Consider the following 27,482-nt stretch of genomic DNA (forward strand, 5'->3'; position numbering starts at 1 on the left):
AAAAGATATCAAAAATGTTGTCCATAGCTGAAATTTTCTTTTTTTCTAGATAATTATATGACATTATCCCGTTTAATTGATCTCTTAAGAAGAGGCGGAAAACTTGAAGATGTTCCAAGATTTTTCTTAATGGCTGAAAAACGTAACTCCAGAGCAAAATTTGAGCCAGGGTTTCTCTACTGTAAAGGACTCTATCTTTGGTAAATCTATTGACAAAAAAATCCTACATCATATTTTGTACTTGTTTTTTTTTCCTCATTGTGGATATAGCAGAGTAAACTTTTCTTTGTTTTAAGAAATATCTGAAAAATAAAATTAAAATTAAAATTAAAAAAAGATAAGAAAAAAATAAAATAAAAAATATCTGCACTTTTAATATTTTAATAGTTTTATTACTATACAGATAATAAGCTACTCAAAATTATAGTCAATGATTGAAATAAGTGCTCCTTTTTTTTTTTAAACATCTAACAAGGTATACTGGAGATCCAAACGATGCCCTTCGACATTTTAACAAAGCTCGGAAAGATAGTGACTGGGGCCAAAATGCTCTTTATAACATGATAGAGATCTGTTTGAATCCAGATAATGAAACTATTGGAGGTGAAGTATTTGAAAATCTTGATGGAGACCTAGGGTGAGTACTGTTCAATGCATTTTCATGCTGTGTTTTGTGTTTTTTGTTGTTGTTGTTTTAAATTGTTGGAGATAACAAGGTGGGGTACTTCACAAAAGAGAACTAACTTCTAGGAAAGCACTAATGAAATTTCAAATTAATTATAACTGAAATAACTGAAGCAGAGACATAAATCATGCTTTTAGAAGGTTTTTAAAATCAGAATAGACGTTTTATGAAAACATCTCCCTAATCTGTAGGAAAGATGGTAAACTGTAGAATTTGATTACTTTGTCAAAAAGTGTACACATAAAAATAGTAACTCCTTAACAAACGATAGTTATATGCCAAGCCCTATGCCCATATATTGTATAAGCATCATCTCATTTATTATCTACAGCAGTACTATGAAATATATATTAAGACATTAATCCCTTGTTACAGTGCTGAGAGAGTTTATTTGTCTAAAGGAATAATTAGTGAATGGTGGAGCCAAGATTTGAACTGAGTTCTGCCTGGCCTTGGAGCTTCTTCTCATAGCCACTGTGGTACACTGCTCATAAATGATTACATTTGTGTTAGCCTGTATTTGTTGAGCCTTATCACCCTAAAACTGTGTAAGGCATGGAGAGGAAGTATGAGGCAATTTCTGCCTTTGAGGAACATGTAATTTGCCTAAGAGGCAAGACTCATACCTGAAACTATTCAGGCTGCAACAAAACAGAAATGGGTTAAGTAGCTATTAAATGTTGCAAGAGTTCATAGAAATCTTAACAGAGTATGGTAGTTGGGGAAAGATGCATGGAGGAGTGGGAGAAAATTAGAACTAGATTGCTGGTTGGTTTCAGTGACATGTTAAGGCTTGGATTCTAGGCACCATTGAAAGTTCTAAAGCAGGTGAGTAGCATGTTTACTCTATGTTTGTTTTATGAAGGTTAAGCTGAACATACTGTCATGGAACGATAGCCTCTCCAGATGATTAGCAAGCAGTTAAATACAAACTAGAACTCAAAAAGGAAGTCACAGCTAGAGTTACAGATTTGGAAGACATTGGCACAGAGTGGAGAATTGGGAGCCCCAGCTAAATTTGGGGCATGATAACATTTAAGGGGGCAGGAAAAGGAAGGGGGTCAGAAAGGCACAATCAGTGTGATGGAAAAAGAACCAAAACTGTACAATGTTGCAGAAGCCAAAGGAGGGGAACTTTGAGGTAGGTAGCCTGCAGTGTGAAATGCTTTAAAGAGGGTAAAAAGCCTGAGGGCTGAGAAAAAGACCAGCAGCGTTAGTGATCGGGCTTTAAGAGTTCTTCATTTAATTTAGTAAGGAAAAAAAAAAAAAAGGTAGAGATATACACACATATCTAATAAATAAGGAAATTGCTCTTAAATACTTGAAAAAAAAACTATTATATGTTAAATTTACAACCTTTTGACAGATAAGTGATTTCTTTTCCAAGAAGCAATAACAAGGAAAAGAGACTAGGCTTCATGTGTCTGACAAACTTAGGTTCACTCCTTAGGTTTACTTTCCATTAGCTACATGACCTTTGGCAAATTACTGCACCTTTTTGAGCCTCAGTGTACTCATATGTAAAACAGGTTCAGCAGGGATTAAATGAAAGGAAACCATGCTTGCCACACAGTAGGTGCTCCAGCAAGGTTAGTTCCTTTGTCTCTCCTTCTTTTTCTTCCTTTCCTCTTCTGAATAGATGCACCATCTGGTAATTTTATGAATTCCACTTATCCCAATTTTAGTTTTTTAAATTAAGTGGAATAAATACGTTCACCACATATAGAATATTGTTCTATTTTTGTCTTCATTCCAGAACAAATTAATTTTTTGGTGTTTTATTGAGGCTCTAGTAATTTTTTTCATAAATATTGTGACTTTGCTTCTTTTTGCATTAGCAAATAATGAGTGACATTCTTCTAAAAGGAATACTTAAAATGATAAAAGTAGAAAAGAATGGGGAAAGGATGTAGCTCAAGTGGCTGAGCACCTGCTTTCTGTGTATGAGGTCCTGGGTTTGATCCCCAGTACCTCCTAAAAACAAATGAACAAACAAATGAAAAAACCAACTCTCATTGGGGAGTGGATGTAGCTCAGTGATTGAGCACCTCCTTCCCATGTACGAGGTCCTGAATTCAATCCCCAGTACCTCCTAAAAAAAAAAGTAAGAAAGCAATGTACCGTAGGCTCTGTTTCTAATCTTAGTGAATTTTACTTCCTTGGTAATAGACATGTATTTATTTTTCAATTGTATGCAGTAATTCAACTGAGAAGCAAGAGTCTGTGCAATTAGCAGTGAGGACAGCGGAAAAACTCCTCAAAGAACTAAAACCTCAGACTGTTCAGGGTCATGTCCAGCTTCGCATAATGGAAAACTATTGCCTAATGGCTACCAAACAAAAATCCAGTGTTGAGCAGGCATTAAGTACCTTCACTGAAATAGCAACATCTGAGGTTAGTAGATTTTTTCTTTCAACCCAGTATGTTATCATTTCTTGGTGGTAGAGAAATATGTATTTTGATTTGTTGTGTATTTTCTGAAACATGCCTCATTACTTATTAAAAATTAGATGTAACATTTGGTGGAAGTATACACAGTGTACCTTTGTTTCCATAAGAGACAATATTACTGTTTTGATACACTTTTTATGTAGTTACCTCTTTTGGAATGTGGGATTCTAGAGAAAGGGAATTCTTCAGAAGGGCATAAGTTAATTCTCAGAGGAACTGCTTTATCTTCAGGGGAATTTCTGTCTTACAAATATAGTCTAGGTTAATTTACTAAGTGAAAATTGAAACCTAAGTCTTGATGTCCATTTTCACTTAAATAACTTGGAATGTTTCCAACTCTAGAACTAAATGAGATCAATCCTGACAATTTTTTATTCAGTCATGCAAATAATGATGTTGTTATTTAGCAACACTAAAGTAACTCCTTGCATTCTAAAATAAAAATTAGTCCTTATTATCATTTTATTTTATTTTTTATTATTTTTGCTCCTCTCTCCACCCTACTCAGATCCACCTCCCTTCTGACTCCCTGGGTGCTTCATTTTCCATCCCCCAGCCAGTTCTGTATTCTTCCATTGCCTGATATTAAGGAAGGAATTCTAGACACCCACTCCATCAGCAGTTGGCCATAATTAGATCTAAGCATACTCATTGATTTCATGTTTCTTCTTTCATTCTACAATATCGTATGCCTCTAAAAACTCATAATTCTGTATCTCGCAGAGAATATACAGAATTTTGCTCTTCTTTCTTGTGGTCCAGAAGTCATAGTGATGGTAATAAGCTACCACAAATCCCCTTGTGGCCCCTTTTCCTCCCGCTCCAGGGCCCTGGGGGAGAGTCAGATGTTGAGGGTGTTGGCAGCCTCCACCTCCTGTTGCTGTTTGGTCCAGGCCTTGTCACTGTCACTGTGAGCCACGTTGGTGCACAGCAGCCCGGTGGCATCAGCAGCAGTAACACTCTAGAGTGAGCCCTTCTGCAGAAGCTGCAGTCGTGTTCTCAGCACTGCGCTCTGCTGAACTGGAAGTGTGGCAGATGGACAAGGGAACAGCGCAGGCGTAGGACAACCACACAAGTCCAAGAAAGTCTGTGAGAAAATGATGAAGCACAGTTTCAAGCAAGGTGTCTTAGCTGCTCAGTGTTGTGAAGTGGCATTCTATCACATAACAATGAGAGGATTTTTTGGAGCAAATTTGTATTTCTACTGTGAACTTTAAGAAGAGAAAAAGCAAATCAGTGAGTGAAGTTATAGCCATTTCCTCGAAAGACCACATTACTTTTCTGTGTTCATGAGACAGCATTATTTTTTATCATTCTTACACCCAGGATTAGTAATTTACTCTCCTCATCTGTCTTCTAATGACCATATTAACCACCATCTGAAGACCAGCGTATGAACTGAAGTTTCACATGCTCAGAGTTTTATCTTGATTTTTTTAAACTCATAGGCTAGTATATTCAATATAATGAATATTCATTGAGCAGCAAATATGGCCTAAGCATAGTGGAAATCACTAGGATAAACAATGTTTAGTCCCTTTCTTCAAGTTTCTCATAGTCTAGGGATGATCAGAAAAGCATACTGATGACAATCACTGTAATGCAAAGCAAAATGCTTTATGTGCTGTCCTAGAGCTGCAAGGAACAGTCCTGTAGGAGACATTGTAAGGAGAGTTGGGAAATCCTTTTGATTTAAGAAGAATCAAGATAAATAGCATTTTCACAAGCAGAGATGGAGAAAGCACATTCTAAGGGAAAAATATAAGCAAAAGCAGAAAAGCTTTATGAGGCATTCATATTGGTTAAAAAAGGTGTGTGAGGGAAGTAGACTTGGCCCAGTGGATAGGACGTCCGTCTACCACATGGGAGGTCCTCAGTTTAAGCCCCGAGGCTCCTTGACTCATGTGGAGTGGTCCATGTGAGTGCTGATGCGTGCAAGGACTGCTGTCCCCACATAGGGGAGCCCCACGTGCAAGGAGTGCACCCCGTAAGGAGAGCCGCCCAGCGGGAAAGAAAGTGCAGCCTGCCCAGGAATGGCGCCGCACTCATGGAGAGCTGACACAAGATGACGCAACAAAAAGAGACACAGATTCCCGTGCCGCTGACAAGAACAGAAGTGGACAAAGAAGAACACGCAGCGAATGGACACAGAGAACTGACAACTGAGGCGGGGAGGGGGGAAGGGGAGACAAAGTAAATCTTTAAAAAAAAAAGGTGTGTGACAGGAAGTCATGGGAGGAAACCCAAGCTAAAGTGTTTCTACTTGCTTTCATTGTATCACCTTGAACCATAAAAACACACTGTTTATGATACAGGTATATTGTCTATACCTAAGCTTGTCCTTTGAGGTCTAAAATTGTTACAGTTAGGGTCCCTGAAAGTGAGAGAACAACTGACTGAGGGTCTTCAGATTCCAATAAACCTCAGGGATCTAATGCTGGGGTTAGAACTCTGGTTAGCAATTTTAGCAACTCTTCTTTAGTTCACTCAAGGGTGATCTAGCTGTGAAGAATTGGTTCATTCTAATCAAACCTAAGGTATGTGATTTTTAAATTAGCTTATTTTTAAATGTTTAATGTGGGATGTTGTGTGTGATTAGGTGTGGGACATTTTTATAGGACCCTTGTCTTCTTAGGCCATGCTAGGTCCTGACTGACAAATACTTAGTGGGCTTCTATTTTCTTTCCTCTTATCAATAATTAACATTCCACATGTGTCCAAAATCCCCAGCACAGGGCTCCTGATAACAATTAGCAATTGCTGGATTTGATATTCACGTAAAACCTTTTTGTCATACCTTATTTAGGGGAGAAGATTACCTATTAGAAGATTATTGATAAGCATGGAATTGGAGCCAAGGAAGTTTTATATTCCTAAGAGCTGTTTTCATCAAGCTTTAATGAGTTGTTCTGTATTCTAGTGTTATTTCTGACTTCCAACCGTGGTCAATATTGGACATTGAATATTTGACCATTCCACTTTCCTTTTGCAATTTTTTTAAGGTACTGAGGGCCGAAGACTGAACCCAGGAGCTCGAATGTGGAAACCCGGCGCTCAACCACTGAGCCACATTGGCTCCACTGAGTTAGTTTCTTCATTTGTTTGCTTGTTGTTTGCTTTTTTTATTGTTGTTTTCAGGAGGTACCAGGAACTGAACTCAGGCCCTCCCATGTGGGAAGCAGGCACTCAACTCCTAGAGCCACATCCATTTCCCACAGTATTCTTTATTAGTAACCCAACTTGCCATTTTACGGTACATTTTTATTATAATAGTCGTGATATTATAATTTCTAAATCACAATTTGCCATCCGTTAGTCATATTTTAAACTAGGGCCTTCCCCTTTCAAAAAGCACCATAATCCCTCTGCTGAAATTTAAGAAGCACTCCGGTGCTATCAGGGATATCAACCTTACTGCTTTGCTAAGTTAGTTTTCTGTATAGAGAGCTAATGGCCTCCATTTTATACCAATTCTCATTAGCTTGTTGATTTCAAATCCAAAAGCATCTTTTACAGCAAGAGTTTATTTCATGTAATTTCCAAATGATTAATTAATTGCATGTCTTATTTACAGCATTTCATTGGTAATACTTTATTGGGAGAAGAGGCTTTTTTTAATTAATGGGAAAAGAACAATAAAAGTCAATATGTGGGAGTAGAAGTGGCTCAATGCTGTTGAGTGCAGGTGAGCGCCTGCTTCTCACATAGGAGGTGCTGGGTTCAAAAAAACAAACAAGCAAAGGAGCCAACTCAGGGGAGCTAATGTGACTCAGTGGTTGATTGCCAGCTCCCCATATGCAAGTCCCAGAGCCCTGGTACCTTAAAAAAAAGAAAAGATAATATGGATAAGGAATATCATTTGTAGGTAAATAATTTGGTTTATTATTATTCCTATTTTACAAGTGAGAGAACTAAGGTGCTAAAATGTTAAATAACTCTGAAATACAATCTGCTCAATTAAAATCCTACTGAAATAGAATTTTATTTATTTTTTTCTGTTTCTACATAAACCGTTACAGCCAGTCAGTCTCATTACAGACTGGGTCAAACTATTGTCTGGAATTGTGCAGTTACAGCATTTGCATAGTTGTTCAATAGCCTTGACCACGCATTGCCTGACCAAGTCTCTTCATGGTAGCTTGAGGTGACTTGATGTGAGAGATAACAGCCATGGTCACAGTAATATGTGATGGAGCCACAGATGGAATTCCCAGGCCAGTTCTTAGCTTCTTTAGCACTTGATATCTTCCATGTGTTTTCCTTTTCAATATAGAACATTTATGTTTGTGTATCTGGGGGTCTAAAGTTTTGTTTTCTTACAGAAAGACCACATTCCAGCACTTTTGGGAATGGCAACAGCTTATATGATCTTGAAACAAACTCCAAGAGCCAGAAACCAGCTGAAGCGGATTACAAAAATGAGTTGGAATCCTATTGATGCTGAGGAGTTTGAGAAGAGTTGGCTGCTACTTGCTGATATTTATATTCAGTCTGCAAAATATGACATGGCAGAAGAGCTATTAAAACGATGCCTGCGTCACAATAGAGTAGGTGATGGAAGAGTAAAACAGTTGTAATCTTTGTTGTATACGCTTTTTATAATAGGTTATAATAGAGCTTTGGTCCATTTCCAAGGATTCCTATATATTTTTTGAAATAAAATGTTTAGTCTTAGAATGACTGAGAACTAAAGTTTAATAAAGAAGACATTTGCCCTTGAAAGTACAGGGGGGAAAAAAGAGATGCAGGTTACACGTTTTCAGCTGTGGTGATGCCCTGCTTAACAGAAGGTGTTTTTGGAATGTCAAGTATTTGCCTGTGATTATCCATCGCATCCCAGAACTAATGAAAATCGCAGAACATTGATTGCGGACATTTGTCCTTCTTATTAAGAAATATTCTTGATGAATTCATTGCAGCTGCATGCCATTTTCATGTTCTTAGATACTATGCATAATATATTTTGAGGGAGGAAAAGTCTTTTCAACTTTTAATATGATTTGATTAATAAAAATTCCTTACCTTTAGGTATAAAATTGAAAATCTTAGAATGTAAGGGTGTTTAATCACAAAAAGGATGTCTTCTAACAGTTTTTAAGTTAGGAATGTAATTTGTTGAAAAATAATTCTACTTGACTTGGACGCTAGAAGATATTCATCTTTACAATTTCATATTAATTATTTCAAAATCTTCATACATAGTACATCTATGTTTTATTACCTTTGAGCAAATTAGATTATAAAATGGTCTTTTGCTTTTCTAAAGAGGAATTATGATCATGTAATACTATCAAGTTACTTTTGTAGGAATTTTTAAAACCTAAAACATCAAGCCATTCATCAATATAGACTTCTAAATGATCAATTACATCTAATTTTGAGTTAAATTGACCTTGAAAAGCAAAGTATACTCATTAATAGGCTTTGAAAAATCCAAACTGCCAGAAAAATAACTGACTTGACTATGCCTAGCCTTGACTTAAGCAAGTTTGCATGGACAATTCATGTTTTGAGGCAGACAGAATTTCAGGTGTGATAAATAGTGCTTATGTCTAAAGAATCTTTATCTTTTAGAGATACTTACTGAAATATTTATAGATTAAATCATACAATATCCGAGGATTTTTTTTCTGACATACAAAATGACAAAAGTGAGAGGTATGTAGATGAAACAGGATTAGTCATGAGTTAATAATTGTTAAAGCTATGTTCCAGATTCATGAGGTACATTACACTGCTTTATCTTTATTTGTATGTGCTTATACACACTTTGTGTGTGGAATATACATGCTCTGGCCTCTCCCCCCAAAATCCTTATTCTGTCAATTTGGGGAGGGGGATTGGCATCACAATCTTTTTTAAAGTTCCATAGATGACTTGAATGCATAGCCAAGGTCGAAAACATTATTTTATATGCCATTTAAATAGGTTAATATGATTGACCTCTGTAGTCATCAACATCCCATAAAATCTTAGTGGTATTGAGTTTAATCTATTGATAGATCTTCCACTTTTTTTTCAGTCTTGCTGCAAGGCTTATGAATATATGGGATACATTATGGAGAAAGAGCAAGCATATACAGATGCTGCCTTAAACTATGAGATGGCATGGAAATATGGCAATCAGACAAATCCAGCAATAGGTGAGTTTAGCACCTATTGAGGTTTTCACAGGAAACTTGTGTTTATTTGTAAACCCTCATTTAAATGTATTTGATTTTATTCAGAACAAAATATACAGTAAGAGACAACTTCCTTTGTGAACTTTTCTAGAAAGAGAATACATTCCCCTTCCCTCCCCCAAGATGGTTCCCTCATCTGTTTGCTCACTGTTTTTGCTCATCTGTTCATTCTTGCTCATTGTTTTTGCTCATTGTCTGCTCGTTGTCTGTTTGTTTCTTCTTAGGAGGTACCAGAAACCGAACCTGGGGCCTCCTGTGTGGGAGATGGGTTCCCAACTGCCTGAGCCACATCTGCTCCCCGAGAATGCATTTTATATTCATAATAGATTCTTGACTGCTAGTAGTTACTAAGTGTAATTTCCTGAAATTCAAACTTTTACTCAGTCATCTTAGATGACATCCAGACTAATTCTGCCCCTTTCTTTCCTTTTGCCTTATACTATTTCCAAGCTGGATGTGCTGTGGAAAAAAATGTTCCACTGTCAATTAAGTTAGGAAAACATCATGTTAAATCAAGTTATACTGGTTTCTTTGCTGCAGGACTTCTGGAAGCCTTTAAATGTTAAGATAAATTGTAATGGATATCAAAGAGGGGGCATGTTTCTCACAATGTTTTGAAGGAACTTTTTTCCTTCTGACCATCTAGAAACATCTTCTAGTTCCAACGTTTTGTACACTGTGTAATGTTAGTCTACATAGTCCCTAACAGATGGGGAATCCAGAATATACTTAGTGACTAGCCTCACCCTGCTTTGTAAGAAAGATATTCCCAAATTCTGCTTATTCTTTAATAGTGAGCCAGGATAGGCTTTATTGAAACCATGTAGGAGCAAACTACAATATCCTTTCCTCCTTTCCCTATTACTGATAATAATCTTCTGTGTGTGTGTGTGTGTGTGTGTGTGTGTGTGTGTGTGTGTGTGTGTGAGGTGCCAGGGCCGAGGATTGAACCTGGGACCTCATAAGTGGGAAGCCAGCATTCCCCCTGTTTGTTTGCTTTTTGTTTGTTTTTGTTTTTAGGAGGCACCAGGAACTAAACTTGGGACCTCCCGTGTAGGAAGCAGACGCTCAACCACTTGAGCCACATCTGCTCCAATAATCTTTTTTTTTTTTAAGATTTATTTATTTATTTCTCTCCTGACCCTCATTGTGTGTGCTCACTCTCTGATCTCTGTGTCTGCTCATCTATTTTTAAGGAGGCACTGGAAACCGAACCCAGGACCTCCCATGTGCAAGGGAGGAGCCCTGTCCGCCCTATTGCTTGAGCCACCTCTGCTCCCTGCTTGTTGAGTCTCTCATTTTGTTTCCTTATGTGTCTTCTTGTTGCATCATCTTGTTCATCACCTTGCTGTGCCTGTTCATCATACCAGCCTGTCACACCAGCTTGCTGTCTTGCTTGTCTTCTTTAAGAGACACCAGGAACTGAACCCAGGACCTCCCATGTCGTAGGCAGGCACCCAACTGCTTGAGCCACATCTGCTTCCCTCCAGTAATAATCTTTTAATTGCAAATTTCTGTCATGTCTCTCCTAAACCTTCTCTTCTTCAAACTATGCTCAATTACTTGTCTCTTCTTCCTAAGACTTGGTTCCAAGTCTCTCACTCTGCTAATCGCTATCTCCTGGCAGGTCTAAAATACAAATACACTATTTCTCAAGCTGTGCTTTGAAATATTTAATGATGTATTCATAGTTATTTCTCTTTTTTTTGTCTTTATTTTTAATATTACATTCAAAAAATATGAGGTCCCCATATACCTCCCACGCTCCTTACCCTACTCCTCCCCCCATAACATCCCCTCCATCATCATTAGACATTCATTGCATTTGGTGAATACATCTCTGAGCACTACTGCACCTCATGGTCAATGATCCACATCATAGCCCACACTCTCCCACAGTCCACCCAGTGTGCCATGGGAGGACATACAATGTCTGGTAACTCCCTGCAGCACCACCCAGGACAACTCCAAGTCCCGAAAACGCCCCCACATCTCATCTCTTCCTCCCATTGTTATTTCTTTTTAAAAAATAAAAAGCTGAGTATGGCAATTGGATTCCATAGCCAAATAAGTTTGGAAAATGTTAGTCTATTTGTTCATGTCATTCCTGACTTTTTGTAATCAGGAATGATCAGTTTTCACATATGACTCAACTAGTTTTAGAAATGTTGAATAGTGATTAAATTGTTTATTATTTTGATTAGGCATTTTCTCCTTGCTAATTCAGCCTAAAAGGTATCAGCCTTTGAAGCAACCATATCATAGCATGGACTCAGATGTAATTTATTGTCAGATAGATCCACTTCCCATTTAACTGCTGTCAGTTCAGGTCCTCCCTCATCTTGTATTTTTCAGAGTCTATTATTTTACTAGACTTGTATAAAATACAGGAACTTATATTTGTTGATACTGTTTTTCATTTCCAGATATCATACATCTTAAATAGAATTTGAGTCCTACAATCAGTCTGTGAACTGAAAATTCCCTAAATATTTTTCAAATATATGTAATGTTGACACTTTATTCCACAGAAGGATTACATTTAGAAGTTAAATTATTTAAAGCTTTGAAACACTTAAGCAAATTTAGAGAGTCCAACTCACTAGCTCTTCCATTGTGTTATCTATGTTTTTTATAGATGATTTTTTAAAGTTTCTCCATGGTTTCATTCGTAGGTATTTCTGTGAAGCCCTCAGTTACTTGTTTAATTTCTTTCTGAAGGTTGTCAGCACATCCACTTCCCCCATCTGCCTGGCCAAATTAACAATGCATTTGACATTTTCAATTGTCAGAAAACCCTTAAAACCATGCCTATGTTCTTTCCTAGAATTCAGGCTTAATGGTTTCTTCCTTGATTATTTTCACTGTGAAACGTACCAGGAACTGAGATCCAATGAGAGAGCACATTCCTCTTTCTCCCTTCACAACCCTTCTCAGTTCAAGAAAGTGCTAGACTATTTATATTTTTCTTTCTCTCTCTCTTTTTCCTCATTTTGCTCTAGCACGGTTTTGCTCTGTCTCTCCCTCTCCTCCACCCTATACACTCATTTTTTTTTTTCTGATTACATATAGTCTTAGTTTCCATGAGCTGCTATCACAAATACCGCAGTGTGTTGGCTTAAACAACAAGCATTGTTTGGCTCCCAATTTTGGAGGTCTGAAGTCCAACATCAAGATATTAGATTGGCAAGGTTTACTTTCTTCTTGAAGACTTAGCATTCTGGTGCTGGCTCCAACAATCCTTGGTGTCCTTGGCTTTTCCACCAATTTTCAGCTTCTGTCTCTTTATAAATCCTCCCGTAATCTGGATTAAAACCCACCCTAATTCATTGGAGCCACACCCACAGGAATGTGGATTAAGATTGAGAACATGTCTCAATTGGGGTGCATAACTCAATCTACAACACATATAGCTGAATTTGTAAAGTTGAACAGGTATGATATAGCTGTGCTACACATAGTTTCTTGCCCTTTCTAGCCATTTATTTCTTCTCTAAAATTTCTTTAACTAGATAACCTGTCACGTTTCTTGCAGCATTAAAATTCTGTGATTCTAATTTCGAGTTTGTTTATACAGAAGAAAAATAATTGCTAATATTTGTTTGGTACTTTCAAGTTTATCATTTGACAGGTATTTCATTTGATCTTTAAAATTATACCAAGGTAGGGAATCGATGGGGTACAGGTGACTGAGCTCCCACCTATCACGTGGGAGTTACTGGTTCAGATCCCAGTGCCTCCTAAAGAAGACAGCGAGCTGGCCCGACCGGCAGGCGTGGCAAGCTGACACAAGAAATGTAACAAAGCGGGAAGCAGAGGTTCCCAGTGCCTCTTAAAGAAGATAGCAAGCTGAAACAATGGGCAGGCATGCAAGATAAAGCAACGAGAGATGCAGGGAGGACAAACAATGAGAGATACAGCAAAAGCAGGGGGCAGAGGTGGCTCAAGCAATTAGGTACCTCCACTCCTGGTGTGGCTCCCAGTGCCTCCTGAAAAAAAGAAACAAACAAGTGCAGCAAGTAGGAAGAGGGGTGGGGAGAAATAAATAAAATCTAAAAAAAAAAAATTATACCAAGTTAGAGGGAGGAGTTGTTGTCCCCATTTTGTGGATGACGAAACAAAGTGACAGATCTAATGATATGCTTAAGGTTCCCAAGCTAGACAGAAATCCAGAAATCAAAACTTAAATCCTGGTGTTTTTTTCCTTTTTTTTTAAAACTCTAATTCTATGTCAAGTATATATGGCATGACTTCCTCAATTGTGTTCCTTTCTAAATGATGCACACTGTACTTATTAGTCCATTTTAGAATTGCTTAGTGATTACATGGAGTTTACCTCTCTGAAACTTGTTTTCATCTTTGGCAGTTCTTTTTTTTTTTTTCATTTTTTTTTTTTTTTTTTTTTTTTTTTTAAGATTTATTTTATTTATTTAATTTCCCCCCCTCCCCTGGTTGTCTGTTCTTGGTGTCTATTTGTTGCGTCTTGTTTCTTTGTCTGCTTTTGTTTCTTTGTCCGCTTCTGTTGTCGTCAGTGGCACAGGAAGTGTGGGTGGCGCCATTCCTGGGCAGGCTGCACTTTCTTTTCACGCTGGGCGGCTTTCCTCACGGGCGCACTCCTTGCGCGTGGGGGCTCCCCCACGCGGGGCCCCGCGTGGCACGGCACTCCTTGCGCGCATCAGCACTGCGCATGGCCAGTTCCACACGGGTCAAGGAGGCCCGGGGTTTGAACCGCGGACCTCCCATATGGTAGACGGACGCCCTAACCACTGGGCCAAAGTCCGTTTCCCTTTTTTTTCATTTTAAAGTCATCTTTCTTTATTCCAAATATACTTCAAAATCTTTATTGGGCAGAGAAAAAGGAAGGGAGGTAAAAAGGTGAAATAAATGTTGTATTATCATTTTTCTTAAAAATATGGAATGCTTCACGAAATTGCATGTCATCCTTGTGCAGGAGCCATGCTAATCTTCTCTGTATCGTTCCAATTTTAGTATATGTGCTGCTGAAGGGAGCACTCCAAGAAGTTTTCATTGTCCAGGTAGCCAAGTGAAAAAAAGTGAAACTCCTGGGCCCCTATCTTTTTTTTTTTTTTAAGAGATTTATTTATTTATTTATTTCTCTCCCATTCCCCCCACCCCCACCCCAGTTGTCTGTTCTCTGTGTCTATTTGCTGTGTCATCTTTGTCCACTTCTGTTGTTGTCAGTGGCACGGGAATCTGTGTCTCTTTTTGTTGAGTCATCTGGTTGTGTCAGTTCTCCGTGTGTGCGGCGCCATTCCTGGGCAGGCTGCACTTTCTTTCGCCCTGGGCAGCTCTCCTTACGGGGCGCGCTCCTTGTGCGTGGGGCTCCCCTACGCAGGGGACACCCCTGCGTGGCAGGGCACTCCTTGTACGCATCAGCACTGCGCATGGGCCAGCCCCACACGGGTCAAGGAGGCCCAGGGTTTGAACCGCGGACTCCCATGTGGTAGACAGATGCCTTAACCACTGGGCCAAGTCCACTGCCCCAATCTTTTTTTTTTTTTAATGTAATTAGCACCACAAATGCCTCATCCAGAGTACCCCTGTCTCAGTAATAACAACCACTATCCCTGCTACTTCCCTGAACCACTCAGCACTACCATATCAATGCTCTGAGGCTGCTGAGGCCAGAATTGCTGCAGTCAAGCAACACTCACAAAAGAGATGTTGGGCTGTCCAGGGAGGCACACTGGGTGATTTTCTTCCTACTCTGCCTGTCCCAGCCAACTCTGCTCTTTGGCAGTTCTTAATGCAGATACATCCATCCGTATATATTATGTATACATGCATATGTATATATTTTAAAGCAAATATGAATTTTAGATAATTCCTATTTCTTTTTATTATGACTCTTAGCCATTTGATTGCAAAGATGGTAATTCTTTCCAAATATTTATTTGAAATCCATTTGAGTACTTTGGTTAGAGCTCAAGAATAGTATTCAAAGTTCCAAGCATAGAAATATGAACTACTTTATTACTTGTGTATTATTTTGTGCTGTGTTATATCAGATGGTATTTGTGGAGCACACGGCTGCTATTCCTTTTCTTGTCTCCTCAGTTTGCTTTCTCTTAGCATTCTTACAGAAGAAAAGCTCTTTAATTCCTGATGACTAATGCACTCTCTCCTGTGCCATTTTCATATCTGCTCTGCCTCTTACCTTATTCTAACTTCTTGTGGTTCCTTTATGTTTCCTTCTACCACCTGCTTCACCTGCATTCCCCTCTGCCTAAAAGTGTTCTTGCTTTTCACTCCCTTGGCCTAATTTATGCTCATTCTTCAGATCTCAAATATACCCTGACATCCATCCCTCCCTCCCCTCCCATTCAGGTTCCTTCTTAAGCTCCCTTGGCTTTTATCTTTCTTTCATAGTTTACCTCAGTTTTGAAATTGTACATTTAATTATATATGTAATCACTTAAATTACGTGTTTCTCTCCTAATAGAATGTAACTCTCATGACTGTAGAAACCATTTTGCCTGACAAAAGTGAATAAATCTTCACTATCCAAATGGATAGGCATGTTATCATTTATTGCCCTATGATGAAAAATGTTACTATAATCTAAAAAAAATGATGTTTTTCTGTTAAGTTACAGAAACCACACTTGTGGGATGGCAATCTTCTAACGCAATGGTTTATTCACTCTCAACTCCGTTTTCTTTTCTACCTGTTCTTCTTTCATGCCACTCCACCTTTTATTGGCATAACTGTCTCTCTATTGTAGTTTAGTCACCAGCTTCCTAAGAGTCCTCTAATAAATTCTCAAACTAAGGAGGAAGCAAAAAAAAAGTACTATTAAGCAGTTTGCTCTATATATAGTACTGTATCATTACGGTTTTTTTGTCTTAACAGGATACAAACTGGCATTTAATTACTTAAAAGGGAAAAGATATGTGGATGCAATTGACGTATGTCACCAGGTAAATACTTAAATTTAAATTTCTTAAAATTTTTCAGATGCACATCATACTACTTTCAGTTAATCTCAAAATGAATCGTGCCTATGTTAGACATCATAAATACATCAACATTTATTCATAGAGGATGTAGTATTTTGGTTAAGTGATTTATCAAATACATTCAAAGAGATTATCAGTTTTGAAAATTTAGAAAACAACAAAGTTTACTTAAACCAAATGTGTTTTTACTTTAGGTTTAAATAATAAAATTCTTAGGTTTAAAGAAAGAAGATCAGAGAGAAGCATGTTAAATAAAACTTAATCTTTAAGTCAAAAAATATTTGAGGATTGTATAGATTCTTCAGGTCATTGTTCTGAATAGAAACTCTTATAAATGTGTCTATGTCTGGACTTTTAGTGAATCCAGAATACTAAATTAGAGATTAAAGGTTGTTCTGTAAGTTAGAAGTCATTCCATTATATTTCTCAATACCCCTACTAAAATGACAGCTATTTAAATTGCAATTTTGTAATCTATAGATGATCTTCATATACACATTGTCTTATTGATACTCCACGTAAGGCATTATACTAAACACTGTGAGGATCTCCAGGAATGTAGAAAAGAATAATGTGTCCCTTATCCTAGAGAGCTGTGGTCAGTGTCATTATAGTAAATGCCTTAGTGATTGCTAGCGATTCAATGGTCTCTCTGTAAGAAGTTTCTCATTAAGGGTAATGTTTACATTAATGTAAGGTTATGCACTAGAGAGTCATTTGTGGATTTTTTTTAAGTGATTTTTTTCCCCACCCTTGGATTCAGTAGGCCAGGAAATCTGTATATTTCAAAATGGCTACAGGTAAATCTGATGTACTACTGGTTAAAAATCACTTCCTTTGGATTTACTAAATATTATTCATAAATAGCTAAATTATATAAATATTTTAAGTCATTAATACCTAATTGTTTTCTGCAACTGATCTATTAAATATATATATTTGTTGTGTCCCCATCCAATTACTATTAATATAAATAAGTCATCATACCATAATTCAGCTGTCACCTTTAAAATGTGTTATGGCAGTTGTCATATTAGTACAATGAAATCTCAACTGTAATGCTCATTTCTCAAAAGGTTTGTTGCTCCCTAGTTCTCAAGAATTAGTTACAAGTTCTTGTTTTATTTTTTATTTTGTAGGTTCTTGAAGCACATCCAACTTATCCAAAAATCAGAAAGGATATACTTGATAAGGCTCGCACATCTTTAAGACCTTGAATATTGGTGGGTTTATCAGGACATGGAAGGAATCTGACTTTTGAGATCTTCCAGTTCAAAATAAGTTTGAGTTAATACTTTGCAGCAAAAGCATAATTTCCTTTCTCCAGCAGAGGCTGCTGTTGTATATAAAGAACTGTCAAATCCCATTTTCTGGTAGAGGAGAAGTTGAACAATGGTTGGTCTGTTTGACTTTTGATTAGGTACAGATTTGATCTCGCTCCACAGTTGCAAAGATTATAACCCATTTCTATAAAGAATATTTTGTTAAAATCTAGTTAAATGTAATCCCGAATCTTTTTATTAGTTGTCTATTTCAGGAAATATATTTAAAATGTTATTGTTCTCTGTTAAAATTTTTGTATTACTGTTTCAAAGGTTGGGGTAAATCTTGTAAATAATACATGAAAAAGAAAAAGTATATTTTAATAAAGATTTTGTAACTTTATCGTTTGTATTCTTCTTGGAACCCAAAAAACATGGTAAGTTTTACAAAATCAGCATAAAGCTGCCGGTGCAAGAACTGCAATGTTAGTAGGTAGTACTGCAGAAAATGCAACTTTCTTAGGAAAATTTTTTTAGAAAATTATAAAGATGGTAAGTTTTCCTGCCCTTTTTTAGCTCATTACCACCAGACTGCCTTGATGCTTCTATGCTGGAAGACTCATCTTAGAAAATAATCAGCATCTGAAATCAGTTTAAATAGGTAAACCCTTTCAGCAGTATTTATCCTTAGCCCAGAAGACACTGTAACATCTACATCTGCTAGATGGAAAGAACTGTGACAGAATACTTTTGTTCAGCAGGAACTCACAAAGCACACCATGAGAAAGCAACCTGCTTACCTAACCCAGCATAATTCTCTCTGACCATAGCAGCTCTCACCCTTTCACACTTAATTTAGCCTATTCTTATTAAAGTTACTTAATATTATTTTTATTTTTTTTTAAGATTTATTATTTATTTATTTCTCTCCCCTTCCTCCCCCCACCGCGCCCGCCGGCCATTGTCTGCTCTCTGTGTCCATTCGCTATGTGTTCTTCTGTGACTGCTTCTATCCTTATCAGTGGCACAGGTAATCTTTGTTTCTTCTTGTTGCTTCATCTTGTTGTATCAGATTTCCATGTGTGCAGCGCCATTCTTGGGCAGGCTACACTTTCTTTCTTGCTGGGTGGCTCTCCTTACAGGGCGCACTCCTTGCACGTGGGGCTCCCCTACGCGGGCGACATCCCTGCTTGGCACGGCACTCCTTGTGCACATCAGCACAGCGCATGGGCCAGCTCCACATGGGTCAAGGAGGCCTGGGATTTGAACTGTGGACCTCCCATGTGGTAGGTGGACTCCCTATCCATTGAGCCAAGTCCGCTTCCCTATTTTTAATTTTAAGGTTTTTTCTGCTTGTTTTTTCATTTTTCTTTAAAATATGTAAACAGTCTTCAATTTCATTTGCAATAAACATATATTTTTTAAGTCACTGCTTCTTTTTAAAAGCAACCTGTATTTTATTTCTGCTGAGCTGCATTCTCTTGCACTGGTCACTTGTCTGATTTTCCAAAATCCAACTCATGATATAGAATTCCCATCATTCTTCTTTTCACCCACATTTTATATAGCATTTCACAAAAATGTTAGGTAATAAGAGCATTTATGGAACATTTTATAGCTTTTAAAACACTTTCACATGCCTTATTACACTTATTCCGTACAACCCTATAATATAGATATTATTAATATTATCCCTGTTTACACATCTGGAACTGTGACATATCTCTCTCCTTAGTTCAGGGGAAAAAATCTTATAACCTGAATGAATATTTTAAGGACAAGCATGTTGCAGAATGCCTTTGGTAGGTCCAATGAGCCTTCATCTTGGGATGCTAGAATCATCGAAATTGGATAGAGAAAATATAGCATCTGTTCTCCCAGCAAGACTGACTTTGGGGAAAATGAGCCAACCTTTCCAAATCATTTTTCCCATCTGTAAAATGAGATTTGGTTCTGTTGGTTGAGCAACCATTGATTTTATACTTGCTGTTTGTTAGATGCTGTTATGGGGACCTTCCTTATATTATATCTTTTAATTCTCACCCATTCCCAGTTTTCAGATGGGGAAAATGAGCCTCAGGCTAAATGATTGGCCCGAGATCACAGAGTGTGAGAAACTGGATTCCACACTGGCCCAGCCAACTCCAAAGCTATGCCCCATTTCCTATATTTGGATGTGCTCCATAATTGAGATAATAGGTCTGAAAAAGATTTTCCCTGTCTACATCTGGCTAGCACATGAAAGTAATACCTGCTCTTACCTGAAATTCTATGACAGAGATAGCTAAATAGTGAAGAACAAGATGAGCTGAATGGACTGAACAGTTCTTAGAAGTAGAAACGATCAAAGGAAAGACTAAGTGAGTAGCAGTGGAGTTTAGCAATTAAAAACTGATCTGAAGCCAGACTAGCCTGGTTGACTCTACCACGGTCTTGATATTTCAGCATTGCCAAATTACATAGGCTCTCTGGTCCTCTGTTTTCTCATCCATAGGGAAGGACTTAGACAATACTTGCTCAGGTTTTTGTGACGATTGAATGATAAACACCTATAAAACCTATACTGAACTTGATTCATTTGGCCCTTAATAAATACTAGCTCTACTTATTTTAACAAGGTGAGCTAGGCCAAGTAGTATTACAACTGAGAAGAATCTTCACACATGAAGAGAAAAGGCAGGCCCCCTAGGAGATTCACATTCCTCATTCTCTTGCTCACACTCACTTGCTCGTACTCTTAAATGCTATGTTATACTCCATACGTATCATTTCATCCACCTCGAATACCCACCCTCTGCCTGGAATTCTCTCCCTCCTCCCCTTTCCCCACTTGCCCTGTCTCTACGCTTCCTCCTCTAAGCTTGCTCTTCCTTTTCCTTCAGACATCAGTCTAGTACCACATCCTCATAAGTTGATAATTTAAAGTACACATTCTGTGTCATATCACCATTTTTTAAATTCTCTCAGCATTTATGACTTTCGTGTCTTTTGTGGACCCTTACTTGTTTATTGCTTGCCTCACTCTAGAATGTAAACTCAGTAAAGGCAAGAACTACTATATTCTCCATACCTAGAAGAATGCCTGGTACTGAGAATAGATGCTCAATAAGTTTATATTGAATTAATGAATACTCATAACAGCCTTCTGCTATATCTACTGTTAGTATCCCCACTTTACAGATGTAGACAATAAAGCTTGGTTTAAGTGATGTGTCTAAGGTCAGGTGGGGAAGCTGGAATTCAAACTAGGTAGTCTAATTCCATACAGCTCAGAAGGAATTGATGTCCAGGATATGTTAAATGAGAGTTTGCGGCCTACCCTCAGGATGAAGAGGATAGAGACAAACAGGAATTTTATAGAAGAATTGTCTATAGCCCTAGGAATCTGATAACCCCCTCATAGTAAGGAGGTGTTATAAGTTTAATATACTTCTGACTTTAAACTAGCAAATATGTGATCTGGATCCCAAGGGGACATAGCCACCTTCCCTTAGGAGTCAACAACTCAGAGCAATTCCTGGGAGCATTCTATGCAGGGGACAGCTGAGGAAGCTAGGTTGATCCTTGCCCTAGAGTGCAAGTAGATAATGGACTCACTGTGGAAAAGAAAAAAAACAGTTGGGAATCTGACAGGAGCTATTTTATTTTGGGACTCGAGATGATCACTGAATGGCTTTAAAACAGGATCATTTGACAATCCTAGTGCCAATAAATTAGCAATTTTTCTTTAAAGTCAGGGTCAACAAAGGTGCAAGGAAACCACCACATTCATGCATTGCTGGCAGAAAGCTAGTGCAGCTTTCCTGAATGGCAATCGTCAGTAAGACTTAAGAGCTTCAAAAACGGACATGCCCTTTGACCCAGTAATCCCAATGAAGGAAATGTTTCATAGGAAATATTCAAAAATGCTCTCAGCATTTTGCAGTTTTAAAAAATTGTGACAGCCAAAAAATGGAAATAACCCTAAACATCTAACATAAGAGGGAGTGATCAAATATACAAGGTTTATATAAAACAGTTTACTGCATTGCATACACCAGTATCGCCAGATACTCTAAAGACTTTTTCATTTTCATTTGTGTTTTTTCCCTTCACTTTTTTCAAAGATGTTTAATTACTAATTTCTCACAAAATAATACATGAAAAAGTAGGAAATATAGTGTATACATCATGCCTCAATTGTCTAAAATGAGTACATAGATGTAGATATACAAAACTAGAGGAAAATAATGCTTTTTGCTGACTATTTAAATCTGCTCCCCCCCAAGATGGCTCCTTCTTTGCTTGTTGTTTTTGCTTAGTTTTTTTTTTTTAACTCCTTGTTTGTGCTCTTTGCTCATTTTTTGTTTGTTTGTTATCTGCTTGTCTATTTTTTAGTTTAAGAGGCACTGGGAGGAAGCAGACGTGGCTCAACTGATAGAGTGTCCGCCTGCCATATGGAGGGTCCAGGGTTTAATACTCAGGGCCTCCTGACCTTTGTGGAGCTGGCCCACGAGCAATGCTGCAGCACACAAGGAGTGCCATGCCACGCAGGTGTGCCCCCACATAGGGGTTCCCCACGAGCAAGGAGTGCACCCCACAAGGAGAACTGCCCCACATGAAAAAAGTGCAGCCTGCCCAGGAGTGGTACCGCACACATGGAGAGCTGACGCAGCAAGAAGATGCAAAAAAAAAAAGACGCAGTTTCCCAGTGCTGCCTGACAATGCAAGCAGATGCAGAACACACAGCAAATGGACATGCAAAGCAGACAACAGATTTAAATAAATCTTAAAAAAAAAAAAGGCACTGGGAACCAAACCTGGGACCTCCCATATGGGAGGCAGGTGCTCAACTGCTTGAGCCACATCTGCTCCCTGCTCATTTGTTTTGCACATTGTCTGCTTGTTGTTTTTGCTCAATGGCTGCTCATTGTTTGTCTTCTTTAGAAGGCACTGGAACCTCCCATGTGGGAGTTGGGCCTTCAACTGCTTGAGCCACATCCACTCCCCTTAAATCTGTTTTGTTGCGCAAAGATGAGTAGAAAAACTAGACAAAATCTGACATTCTTTCAACTCTTAATGCCCATACTTCCTTGCTAATTGTTCATAAAATGTAATCTGGTTTATGTGAGTTTCCAGAAGAAAAGTTTCAAAAGCTGAAGATAGAGTGAAAAACTCCTCTAGAAAATGGCTGGCATCGTAGCAGGAGAACATAGGCTCTTGCCAAATGAGTAAAGGGCACAGTTCTGCAACTAAAGAATTGAAAGTAAAGCGAATTCTTTACCCTTGTAGCCCATTGTCCTAGTGACCGCATTTTTATAATGACCCTGGCAATTTTAATAAGCCAGTGGTAATAGCTGAAATCATAAAGTCTACAAGGCATGTGGGTGCAGTTTGCTGCACAAAGAGCCAGGTTAAGGGGAGCTGATGGAGCCTGAAACCCAGCTCTCGGTGTCTTGCACCCTGGAACTGATCCCCCTGGAGGAAGACAGCCCCTTTTCCTAATTTGAGAACTTGTAGACTAGTGGAAATCTACTGAATGAGAGGTAAGGAACTGGAAATAGTACGCATTTTCAGTAAGGCTGAGGGTAAGGAAGTGATAGAGCAATGATTAAATGGAGATATGGGAAGCTGTTTCATTGGGGGCAGAGTTTCTCTGTTTTTAAAAGTAGGAGCTACCTGAGCATCTTGAAATCCTTATGGGGAAAAGCCAGTTGATATTGAAGGTATAAGAGGGAGATAAGGTAGTGATGAAAGAAGTCCTGAGCAGAAACGGGTGGAGTACAGGGCACGTTTGGGGGGCTTAGAGCTAGGAGGAGGGATGTGTGGTTTTTATAAAGGGAGGGGGGCGGGAAACAGCAGAAAGAGGTACTATATATAAAGGTGGCCTCAGGAGCCCTTATGCTGAATGGCTCCACTAGTTTTATGATAAATAAATAGACTTTGACTTCAGGGCAGTACCACTCCTTCCTATGCATGGAAATTTTGTCCTGTTTTCCTTGGGTTCTGAAGTATTTTTCACTCATTTCCAGGTTCCTGGTTATGGTTGCTGGAACTCCGCCTGCCAGATTAGAGGAGGGTTATTGTAACATAATAAATAATAATTATGAGCAAAAAAGTGCTGCCTACCTTCTAATACTCTTCTTAAGAACCAAATGTTTTCTAGAAAAATGCTTCACGCTACAATCTGCCTTACAGTACACACAAATGAATATGGCACAATGCCCATGAAAGCAATTTGATCTTATAAATGAGGAAAGCTGAGTAATGAGCAGGTCTAAATGTCTTCCTTCCAAGTGGGATAACCTTAGAATCTATGGCAATTCTTAACTGTTTTCAAATAGTATATATGTTATTTTTATCTTTCTTCAAACAAATTCTTTTGGCAATGTAAAAAAGACTTAAAAAAAAAACGACATAAGGGTATTTTAAGAAGGTAATTACTATTTCAGTTTCTGCCAAAGGCAGGCTAGTTTTATGTTTAATGACTGAATGATGTAAGAAACTTAAAAAAAAAAAAGAAAAGAAAAATAACACGTGAAACATGAAGAACAGATCCGTGAAGCGTCCAGTAGTGCCAGGGTTAGGGTAATAGATCCTGTTCCACAATTAGATGTTAAACATTCTCTGAAAACCAAACTGAGCTTAAGATCTTTGAAGGGAAAAAAAAAACTAAAATGCTAAACAGTTACATAAGTACTCTTTTCATACAGTTTAAGTAATACCTGAAATTTCTCTAGTCAATGAATGAAAACCTCTCCCTGACATAAAATTCCTTGAAAAATCTTTGGCTAATTTTCACTTCGCCTTTTGTCACAAATATCAGAGGAATGGTTTGATGGGAAAGTCCAAGATATTGAGAAAACCCAAGAGCAAAGTGAAAATGATTGAACACCTATGACGCGAAGGAGCAAGGGGAAGACATGGGACAAATGAGGTGTGTCTGGATCCTGATGTTACTTCTCTGTGTTAAATACATAAACCTCCTCTTATAAAGTGCTGTATCTTTTTGTGTGTGTTGGGTTTTTGCTGGTGTTTTTATTTTGTTTTTACATCATTTATTCACTACTCTAGTTCCAATGAAAACTGTTTTGTTTCCAACAAAAGAGAAGTTCCATTTTTTGGATTGATTCTTTAACTTTTCACTGTGAAATAATATCAAACTTAAGCAGGAAAGTTGCAAGAATAAGAAGAGTACAAAGAATACCCATATACTCTTTACCCAGATACATATTAAAATACTATTATTTGACCCACTTGCTTTGCCATTTGTGCTCTCTCTCTTCACCCTCTCCCTCTCCATCTCTCTCTCTATATATACACACACACAATTTTATATATACATTATACACAATAAAAACACAAAATGTTTTATTTTCTGAAACATTTGAGAGTAATTTGCATACATCATATATAGCCCTTCACCCCTAAATACTTCAGTGGGCATTTCCTGAGAATAGGGACATTCTCCTACATAATCACAGTACAGTTATCTAATTCAGTAAATTTAATGTAGATTCAATGCTTTAATCTATCATCCTTATTTGAATCTGATAATGTCCTTTACAGCATTTTTTTCTGTCCAGTCGGGATCAGGTATTGCATTGGTTGCCATAACTTCAGTTTTGTTTAATCTGGAGCATTTCCACAGCCTTGCTTTGTCTTTTATCACATTGAAAATTTTTGAAGAATACAGTTCTTCCTCTCCGCCCCCCCCCCCACTTTTGTAATAGGGTGCTCCTCATTTTGACTAATGTTTCCTAATAATTCCATTTGAGCTATGCATTCCTGGGCATACAACTACATAGGTGAAGTTGTGTCCTTCTCAGGGTATCACATCTGGAAGCACACAGTTTCCATCTGTCCCTCACTGGTGACATTAATTTTGATTACTCAGTCAAGATGTTGTCCAATTTCTCTACTATATCATCTGATTTTTTCCCTTGCAACTAATAAGCAATCTGTGAAGAGACACTTTAAGATTGTGCAAGCATCCTCTTCAAAAGATTCCCCTGGAACTAGCATCTAGTGATGATTCTTGCCTGATGCAATCTTCACTGTGTTGTTGTAAAGGGATGGGATTCTAACTCCAGCATGCCCACCACTGTAAGCAAAAGCCCTCCCTTACTATTTCTTTTCAGGCTTTTTTTCCCCTCCAACTTTTTAGTTTTTAAAAGCTATTATCATATGAGCTCATGACTTCCTATTTTTTCAATGGTTCATAATTCATTTCTGCTCTTAATTATTTTGGTGCTCAAATTGTCTCCGTTTAGCCAGCAGGAGTCCCTTCAGGCTTGCTCTTGTGGCATGGCCCATCATTCATTTTTTGAACATTTCCTTGCTTTTTAGCATAACCAGAAGTTCCCAGCTTGACTTTATTTTTTTTTCATTTGTTTGTTTTGTTTTTAGGAGGTACCAGGGATCACACCTGAGACCTAATACATGGGAAGAAGGTGCTCAATTACTTGAGCAATGTCCACTCCCACATCTTGACTCTTAACTACCCTGACCCAGCCCTGGAATCAGCCATTTTCCCAAGGAGCCCTGATTCCTTTTAATGGGGAATGATATTAGAGATCAAGATATGGGCCCTAAGTATCCTATTGCTACTGGGTATCACTGCTTCTAGGACCTTTCAGCAGATAGAAAATATATGTGTGTATATACATATGCATGCAATTCATGCATACATATATGTATACATATAGTTATGTATGCACTCATGTTCACACATATATATGTATACAGTTTGGAAATCACAAAATCACACTTGTACCTCTAATTCCAATCCATCCCCGGATTCTTTCTTGGCTTTTCCCCAGTATTTATTTGGATGTCTTCATCCACAGTGAGAACTCTGCATCCCAGTGACCTCAACATAATTGTTGCTTTCCTCAGTCCTACAATCCATCTAAAATAGTTTCAGAATTGCTTCACCCAAGCTAAGAAAAACAACCCTACAAAAATAGAGATCAGAATTTGTTTGCAGTTCCTCCCTCAACACCACCAATTTTGATAGATTTTTAATGTTGATATACTCAACATTCTCTCTTAAAATTGTTATCCATAACTATTTTCCAGTGGCATGAGATATTTTTAAATATAAACAAAATAATTGATTGCTGACAAGAGTTTATGCTCTGCTCCATAGACCAGCTTTGCAGTTTCCTTCCAAATATTCATCTACTTGCAAAATAAGTGCCGTCCCTTCCCACACCAAACAGTGTCATATTAATGAATCGATGGCAGGAAGGGGAGTAGGAGGGTTTGGAGCTTAAGAAAACATCATGTGCTGAAGACTGGGAGTTCTTTTTATAAAAAATATGTATGTAGAACTATATCTATTATAAATTGATTTATTTTTCATTTGACCGTAAGGATTTCCAGACGTTTTGCTGTGATAGTTTACAAGGCAGTTATAAACCATCCTTACAAGCATAGTGAGGGAAATTTTATTCCTCTATTATTAAAAATATAAAGTTCTGGTACAATAGAGACTAGCACCATTTTTTCCCATAATCTTGCTCTCTCAAACCGCTGCCTCATTTTATGAAGAGAATCCTGGACTTTGCTTGAAAAAAGTTAGATTTATTTCCTCTATCCTTATTTTATTTACATTTTGTATCTATTTTCTTGAGTCCTACTGCCTCAAAAAAAAAATGGTTTTGAATAGCAGAGCTGCAGAGATGATGGGGAGGTCAGCTATGTTAATTTCCAAGCACCCCAGTCCTCGGTGTGAGGTTGCCTAGCAACCCATCGCTCAGGCCTCCTTTGTGGGTGAGAGAAGAGAAAGCGATTCTTCTGTACACTCAAGCAGGGATGGTTTTATAATGTGAAAAACCTTTCACAAAGGGTCAAACACAATCCCTGTGTCCCTATTTCTCCTCTTCTGCCCACTTTCTGCACTTCACACATGATGAGAGAAACATTCCACCCTTTGATG

General features: G+C 38.0%; 1 protein-coding gene and 1 non-coding gene across 4 annotated transcripts in view; one reads left to right on the forward strand and one right to left on the reverse strand.

Moving 5' to 3' along the window:
- Positions 1–17,963, forward strand: part of TTC21B (tetratricopeptide repeat domain 21B) — a 97,508-nt gene extending 79,545 nt beyond the window's left edge. For all 3 annotated transcript variants that reach the window (XM_071216334.1, XM_058300708.2, XM_071216333.1), the window contains 7 exons: positions 50–200; positions 476–637; positions 2,884–3,079; positions 7,459–7,683; positions 9,159–9,279; positions 16,192–16,259; positions 17,438–17,963. In XM_071216334.1, the coding sequence (XP_071072435.1) occupies positions 50–200; positions 476–637; positions 2,884–3,079; positions 7,459–7,683; positions 9,159–9,279; positions 16,192–16,259; positions 17,438–17,515 (1,001 nt within the window). In that variant the 3' untranslated portion in view covers positions 17,516–17,963. The remainder of the gene's footprint in view (positions 1–49; positions 201–475; positions 638–2,883; positions 3,080–7,458; positions 7,684–9,158; positions 9,280–16,191; positions 16,260–17,437) is intronic.
- LOC111765582 (U6 spliceosomal RNA) lies at positions 14,225–14,331 on the reverse strand. Its single transcript, XR_002797882.1, has one exon. It is a non-coding gene; the product is annotated as a U6 spliceosomal RNA (small nuclear RNA).
- Positions 17,964–27,482: the final 9,519 nt, after the last annotated feature.

This window comes from Dasypus novemcinctus, chromosome 7 (assembly GCF_030445035.2).
Source record: "Dasypus novemcinctus isolate mDasNov1 chromosome 7, mDasNov1.1.hap2, whole genome shotgun sequence".
Classification (NCBI taxonomy): Eukaryota; Metazoa; Chordata; class Mammalia; order Cingulata; family Dasypodidae; genus Dasypus; species Dasypus novemcinctus.